General features: G+C 32.7%; 1 protein-coding gene across 4 annotated transcripts; it reads right to left on the bottom strand.

Annotated features, from left to right (window-relative positions):
• Nucleotides 1–342: 342 nt before the first annotated feature.
• LOC112740881 (OVARIAN TUMOR DOMAIN-containing deubiquitinating enzyme 11) lies at nt 343–5,019 on the bottom strand. Of its 4 annotated transcripts, none has more exons than XM_025789570.3 (10): nt 4,226–5,019; nt 3,931–4,146; nt 3,699–3,772; nt 3,357–3,411; nt 3,181–3,255; nt 2,548–2,621; nt 2,394–2,442; nt 1,375–1,459; nt 709–765; nt 343–628 (listed from the first exon to the last, which is right to left on the bottom strand). In XM_025789570.3, exons 2-10 carry the CDS (start codon nt 4,096–4,098, stop codon nt 585–587), a joined length of 681 nt encoding a protein of 226 aa, XP_025645355.1. In that variant the 5' UTR covers nt 4,099–4,146; nt 4,226–5,019; the 3' UTR covers nt 343–584. The 4 variants fall into 4 exon arrangements, with proteins under 4 accessions (XP_025645355.1, XP_025645354.1, XP_029147756.1 ...); XM_025789569.3 differs by having other exon boundaries at nt 4,617–5,019; XM_029291923.2 differs by having other exon boundaries at nt 3,711–3,772; nt 4,617–5,019.
• Nucleotides 5,020–8,047: the final 3,028 nt, after the last annotated feature.

Genomic DNA, 8,047 nt, shown 5'->3' with positions numbered 1-8,047 from the left:
ATGTTTGCCTGTTATATTATTAATTATAATTATAAAACCGAATTTAAATGGTAAATGTTATAAACAATGAAATGAGAAAGATGCGTCTTCCACGTTTCTTTCATGTCATCCAGGTTTCATCGTTTTGTCATGTTTCCTATCTTTATTTTGGAAATAAGAAATTATCTTAAAAACTGGCAGAAGAAAAATTTTTGTCAAAAAGAAAAAAGTTTCATAAATAGGTTTACCATTCAACTTGGCAGAATATCACAGCTGCGTAAGAAAAAACAATGTAAGAAAGTTTGATAACTTCACTGAGTTTAGCCGAATAATGCTACTGGTATAAAACAGTGAAAAGAGATATGAATATAAACCTATACAAAGTAGAAAATAAAACTGTACAATGAAGTTTCAATAAATTTACAGAGGGAAGCCAAGCTTAGCATCATGCATTGACTGTTGTTTATCCCTGAAAGGGGATTTAAATTGATGATTTTCTGTACGCAATTCATATATTAAAATGTCGTATAAAATACAAAAGTTGGAAACCTTTTATTACTTATTATAAAGTTAGTTGATGCATGATGTCAGCACCTGGCATCAATCTAGAAGAGCCAATATTTCTTCCTAGGTGCTCTAGCAGGAACATCTGTAAATAATTTGAGAAATAAATAAAAACATAAAAGATTAGGTTATAAGAAGAATTACTTTGATAGTTATCAACATTACCTCCACTTGCGTACAGTGAATTGTAGTGCACTTCACTCCAGAAGCTTAGCCATAGCTCTATAATTAAAAGAATCAAAAGGCCCTTTCAATTTTGTGTTGTGACTTTATATGAAACAATTAAAAGTTTATCAACAACGAATAAGTCTTGTTCATCCGAGTGGTATTTGGTAACACACCATAATTTACTACTTATTGAAATCTAAATCTTCCTTAAATAGTTTTGCATATATAGTTTGATTTAATAACTTACTCTTTGACCTTGCACCAAAAAACCACTTGAGCTTTGGGTCACTACTAACTTAATTATTGCAAGAGTAGAAAAAAGTAGGAACGCCTTATCTATCAATAATTTGCCTAAGTATAAACTTAAACTTACAGGAGAATGTTGAACAATTTTAATTCAAAGCTAGATACAATTACTTACTACCATTCTTTTCCCTTTTAAATTTTTCTCTTAACCATTTCTTGGACATGACAATTCATGTTTAATCATTTTCAGACAATTCATGCTTAATCATTTTCACCAGAAGTGAAACTTGTCGCTCACGGGAAACATGGCAACAACCACCATGACGCAAACAATATTCAAGCCAAATGCAATTCAAGTCAGGTATCATAGTAGTCAGCAGACATAATAGAAATATAGAATTGATTTAAAATACTTGCCTATAGTATAGTTTTTGTCCGTAGGAAGGATCTCGACATAGCAAGTGTCTCTGAACGAGGTGACTAAACAGATTTTGGCATTGAACTGAAAACAAATAAAACACATCCATGAGTAGTCAGAAATCAATTTTAACAATTGAAAGAACAGAATTATGGAAAAGTTATATCACAAATCTAGATATTACAATCATAAGAATATCAAAAGAAGTTAAAATTAGCACCCTTACTTTATTATTATTCTTATGAGATTTTATCAGAGGGAAAAAGTTTGAATCACAACACATCCTTTGAAACAAAAAACCAAATTTATACACTCTGAAAATCCAAGCATGTTGCAGACAATAGACTATAGACTTTACCATGCTCAATAATGCTCAATTATATAACCCAATTACAGTTAACTTATTTTAAATCTTTGAATCTTTTGAAGACACATCCTTTAAATCTTTCAAAGATTTTATCATTCATTCACTCCATTTCTTCATTTTCTGTTACTTTTCTATTGTTATTGTCATTTCCACTGGTACCAGCTTTTACAGTAACAAAAGGCAAACACATAGACACATAGTGTATCAAAGATTAATCCACATATATCAACTTTTTGATTCAGTGCTGTGTATGACCATTATTTTATTGAAATATATAACAGTTTATCAACATAAACAAGAACATATAAAGGCACCTATGTATATTTTTGTCCAACATTATAATATTTAGGAGAGATGCTTCATAACACTGCATCATAGATATTTTTTGATGAGGTAGGCTACTACTTGATTATTGTTTCCCTTTACTCATCTAAATAAACAAGTTATATTTCAGATCAATGTAAAGTGGGCTATGGATTGCTCACAATGCAAGTTCAAAGGCTCCTTGCATACGATATAAGGCCATTTATGTGGGCTCTACGTAAGAGCTTAAATATTTGAGAGGCATATTATGTCAAAATGTCATTCATACATAAAAGGGATGAAACTTGTCAAGATTTGACAGTTAAGTAAAGAAGTTAGATAATTTACCCGGTCTGCAGCTGCTTGTAGAGTAATATGATCTCCCCATTCTCCTGATCTATTGGCAGACAACATGCAAATATTGAATTAGTGTAATCTCAGAGCTATATGCTCTCAATTTTGTGGGAAGAAAAGCAAAAAGTGATCAGCAGTGATATCTAACTTTTTCATCATCTTCAGGTAGCTTTTGTACTTCATTGGTACATAACCTTCATACAACTTTTTGTGATGCTTTAGCTGTTAAATACAGAAAAAAAAAAGAAAGAAAAAACAATAAGCAATCATAGCCATTGGATTAAAAACAACAGCCAAAATTAAGGAGTCAGAATTGAATGCTATTTAATACTATTTGTTACTCTATATTACAACTAGTGGATTAATAGGCACTACATTTTTATTTACTAAAGGTTTGTTTTGTGTAATAATAACGAATGTAAGATCAGTGAAGATGGTAAGTATTTCCTATTTTAACTAGGAGGTCTTAGATTCGAGTCTTAGAAATAGCAAAAATTATATATGTACATGTATATGTGTGTGTGTGTGTCTACATGTATATCTATGTGAGGATTGATAGAACTCTAACTTTTCCTTCAAATCCTCAACAGGTGGGGGGAAAAAAGGAAAAAGAAAAGAAAAAGAAGAATGAGCAACAAAACCAAAATACAAAAGGGAAAAAGAAAACCTTGCAAGATTATGCATGTAATACTACCATGTAATGATTTTAATTCACTGAAATATTTAAAGTAGACACCGTCACACAGATATAAATGCACAGGGAGAGATTTAATAGTCACACCTGCTTGATAACCTGCCTCCTTACATGCTTGTGGTACTCGGGATTACGGAACAACTGATCTGCTAAAGCTCGAAACTGCCAGATAACATATTTGCATTCATTAGACAAGATATGAAATGAATAGGAGATTTTATCGAAACTCTAAATCTGATAAAACAAAATGAAACAGGATAAACCTGGCAATTCCCATCACCCTCCATCTGCAGTTCGGCCAAACCATATGTAACTAACCTACAGAAGATGTACAAGTGTAATTATTAAATAAAACAAAATACCTTGTGCATAAAACATATTTTGGTTTATATCAACTAAACTCTGTCTGTTCCTCATACATGTCTAAACTATCATCATGGACATAATTGCAGTTCTCCAGTGTGAAGAATTCTCAATCAAGATTATATTTTTATCCTGTGTTTCCTTTCCTAAACTGAAAAATTAAATTGAACTAATATGTGATACAAGAGAACCACATAAAAAATAATAAAGTGTAACTGTAAAGAAAAACTAGTGTATGCAACCTTTCAGACAACCTCTCATGGTCTAGTGTTGCGTCATTTACATCAGGAATCTCTCCATTAACACGAGGTGTGTGCTGCCAAGATAGTGAATTAGTATTCTTATTCCATTGCAGGTAACAGTATAAAACTAGCAGGAAAATAAATGAGGTTTGGTGAAAGTAAAATTGACAAGGTCTAATTAGTTTTGCAATTAGGAGGCGTAATTTACATAATAGGGCAAAGATTTTCATACCGGAATGGAATCTAAATGAGAAAGTCGCTTCCCAAGCTTGTTTCCATCCCTGAAATTCTCGTCTTCTGCCAAGATACGAGCAATGGTTTGATCATCCTCTGTATCCTGAAAGCTGCTGTTCAAACTTGAGCTCGAGCTGCCACTTGCAGATCTCAGGTTTTCACTCATAATTTTCGTCGTAGTAGTAGTAGAAGTAGAATCACCTCAAAAAGTAAGCTACAAAATTGTTGAAAGAAAATAAATAAGCAGAGACACAATTTGATAATGAAGCACAGATTACACTTGTCTAACTAACAATTAATTTCTGGTAGAAACTCGGATAAAGTCGACTTCACGTGAAGTTAACAGCTGAGAGCTGATAGCTGATAGCTGAGAGCTGATAGCTGATAGCTGAGAGCGGTTAGAATTTAACTGATTTGATTAAATTCTCATCTAATATCTATCAACTTTACTTAAAGTTGACCGCACCTGTCCCTTTAATTTCTGTCTCTCTCAAAAACTTCATCCCCGCAAAATACATAAAAAAAAAGTTACAATAAAACTAAGAGCTTGAGAGGAGCACAACTGCACAACTGCACAACTTAATTTATGAGCTCAAATCGTTTGAATCACGTGCTTCTTTGGGAATCATGTGCTTCTCAATGAGCTGTTAGATTATTTGTTAATAATAAACAAACAATAATTACCTCTGTGTTCCAAAGAAAGAGATAGAATAGAACGCAAGAAATAAGGGTGGAATAAGGAGGGTAAGAAGAAAGTAATTGAATTGAAGGGAGATGAAAGGAACTTAGAAGAGAAGAAATGAAGGGAAATAGTTTGGGTTTGGGTAAAATGTTAGAATGGCAAAGGCAACACGCTTCGCTTGTTAAAGTCTGAAGAGCAGAGTTTCTTTCTTCCTCAACCGCGTATATCCACCCTTGGATGTTTTCTCGTCCGAAACGGAGGGCTACAGATGCATGAAATTCTTTCTTCGTGATTGTGTAAAAGCATGTCCCGGGCACAGGGGAGGACATCATGTGTGTGACGAAAGTATGCAGTCGCCTATCTGGAAGTCTTCAACGGAGTAGTAAAGTCTAATACGACCGCAACAAATCAACAATATATATCTTGTTTGTTATAAAATGATTTTTTTTAAGCAAAGATAAAAAGACTATGTCATTTGAATTATAATTCATTAACGTTATAAAATGATTATTATAGTAGATGTCCATAATATTATCATATATAATGGAATATCAAAATGGAGTATGAAATTGAAATATAAATGTCCAATCATAATAAAGTATGAAATATTATTATTATTAATTAATAGAATATAAATTTTCATAATGTATTTCTATTATTGAGTAAGTAGGTTAAGCAAATAATATTATACTATTGTTTATTTTAAAATATTTATTTAGAGAAAATTTTAAGGCATACTAAGAATAATACATAGTAAAAAATACATATAACTACTTATTTGAAATAGTCTTTTAACTCTTTTAAAAAGAATATTGTGTATGTAATATTAATGTGAATGTATTACATTATATTAAGTGATACATATTGTAGTGTATACTTTATAATTCGATCAATGTAATTAGCTTTAGATATATGGAAGAATACTCCTTTTGAGGGGACTGTGATTTAGATTGTTGTGAAGGTGTGTTGATTTGAAAGAAGAGTGTATACCTAAGATGTCTTAGAATTTTTGGAATTAGTGCATCTTAGTTTGTTAGTTTATTATTGTGAGTAGAGTTCTCATACCATGAATCCACTATTATGCTTTTTTGTGGCTTGATACATGTGTTGCTTACTTACTTGTTTTAGACTTGTTTGGTGATAACAGATAATCATTTGGAACTTGAAAGTATTTACTTGTGTGGGTCTCTGTTTATTGTCTTAGTAAAGGACTCTCATTCTTTCTTCTGTGGATTATGTTGGGGTATGATTGAAAAGGGTTGATAGATATTGTTTAATTGTGTGTCGACTGATGCTATGGATTGAGATTGGTTGGATTTATGTTAATAATAATATATGTCGATTACTGTTAGTAATATATTTGCTGTGTAGACATGACGACAGGTAGAGGAGGTAGGTCGAGTCGATCACGTCGCCCAGTCATCGCTCTCTACCCCGTTGATCCCTGTGACATCACAAGCAGGTCCAGCAATTCATCATGATCCCAAACTCAAATTACGTGCCTCCTTTTGCTACGCTCCTTACAGATTCAGCGATGACAGACCCCACGATCGGTGATACTTCCAATGCCTCCAGTAGGATGCTCCTCCACCATCGCCTGTCATTCTGCTGAGGATTTGGCCCAATGGCATGTAGTCGCGAGTATATACAAAATTTTAAGTTTATTATGTGTTTCTATGTGTTTATTATGCATCTCTATGTGTTTGTTAATCTTAAGTTTAGTATGCGTTTCTATGTGTTTGTGAATGTTATGTTTTTTTTTTCTGTTAGGTTTGCACCAAACCCCAATGCTTGCACACAGGAGATCACCGACGTCATTAAGTCGATGTACAACTACCCGTGGCTGACCTACACGCAGATCTCGGCTGAGATCAGAGATCGATGGTTTCAGAAGTGGACCGTAAAAACCCAATAATGTTGAATTAATTAACTGTATTTTAACTATATCTTATTCCGACTAACTTTTGTAATGGTGAATTACTTTGTGCAGTTGAAATTCGTATGGAATGCGGAGCATAATCTCATTATCCAAAAGATATACGACCACCAAGCAGCCAAACGACTACAGAAATGATGAGTGACATTCGTCAGGGGCGCGATCACTTAACATTGTGGATCTGTCCAACCATCAAGAAAGAATTGGAGGCCTATTTTGCTAATGACAGGTTCAAGTGTCGCCGTTTGAAAACGTCGCTAACAGGGATTCGCCCAGGTCGTCGAAGTATATGAGTGGGACGACGACCTTCATGAAGACGAAGAGCAGACTGGTAGGTTTTTTTATCATTGTTTAATATTTTAGTAGTTACTTGAATTAGTTGTTTAATTTGTTCATTTATTTTTTTTGTTGATATATTAATTTATAGTCTAAGTCGTTGGACCGTGAGGCGACAATGACGAAAATCTTTAAGTATACCCATACTTTAAAGGTCGACAAGAAAAAATTTGCTGATGAGCAGTCAGCGGCCCATTATGTGAATTTAAATTAATCCGAAGTTTCAAATTTATAGTGGTCCCTTAGAAAGAACTCCGGCACTATAGTGGTTCCTGTGTTATTTTCGGTGCAGAATCAGCTGTCGGAACGCTGATGTGGCTATCTTTTGTTATATTGGACAATTCTAGTTAGGTGACGTGAATTCATTATAATTTGGACCCAATTTGGTCCCTCCCCTAATTTGTAACCCTAATCCCATTGTATTGAGCGTTTCTTCTGGTTCCTCTTCGTCATCTTTGTCATTTATTTTTCTTTCTTAATTTTGATAGTTTTGATGATCCTTTAAAGCCAACAAACTATACTTTTCTAATTGCTCTTCAAGTGTGCTAGCAAATTTTTCTGAACGCTACTACAAGAAATAAGATCAGTTATCTTGTCCGATTCATATTGCTTTAGATGACGATTATATTATCGAGTCCAATCTTATATTTTGCACAAAATTGACTCGTCATGTCTTGCTATTTTTAATATGTAGTAATATATGGTGGAAACCATTATACTTGGTATGGTCAACAAAAATTTTTAAGAATGGATGCTTTCTTGGTTGCAACGTCTTCAACAAAGGGAACAGGTCACAAATTTAAACTTTGAACTAAGATCCAATTTGGGTAAATAACTTAATTAAGTTACTTTTGAAGAAATATTTTAAATAATAAATAGTTATATTAAAAGTAGCTTATAAATAAGTTATTTTGTATTTGGTTTTTTAGTTCTAAAAGTACTTATTTTAAGAGAAATGTGATAAAAAGTTTTTTATTATGAGAGAAGTCATTTTTTTTTAACTTCTCCTTAAACACCAAAATAACTTTTTTAAAAAGTTACAATTTTATTTTGAAAATTGTACGAGACATTAATACTACACATTTTTGTAAGTTAAAAATTAAAAAAAGTCACTTATAGACCTATCCAAATGGACTCTAAATACTATTATTTTACCTTATT

This window comes from Arachis hypogaea, chromosome 14 (genome assembly GCF_003086295.3).
Source record: "Arachis hypogaea cultivar Tifrunner chromosome 14, arahy.Tifrunner.gnm2.J5K5, whole genome shotgun sequence".
NCBI lineage: Eukaryota > Viridiplantae > Streptophyta > Magnoliopsida > Fabales > Fabaceae > Arachis > Arachis hypogaea.
Note: the sequence above shows the minus strand (reverse complement) of the source record. Positions and strands in the feature narration are given on the sequence as shown.

Bases quoted from the DNA above. Each gene is read 5' to 3' on its own strand.
- LOC112740881 (XM_025789570.3), bottom strand. From the start codon at position 4,098: ATGAGTGAAAACCTGAGATCTGCAAGTGGCAGCTCGAGCTCAAGTTTG. The intron at 3,773-3,930 runs GTATGAAAATCT...CTATCTTGGCAG, and splicing joins CTCATTTAGATTCCATTCCG to CACACACCTCGTGTTAATGG. The intron at 766-1,374 runs GCAAGTATTTTA...TTTTAATTATAG, and splicing joins GGACAAAAACTATACTATAG to AGCTATGGCTAAGCTTCTGG.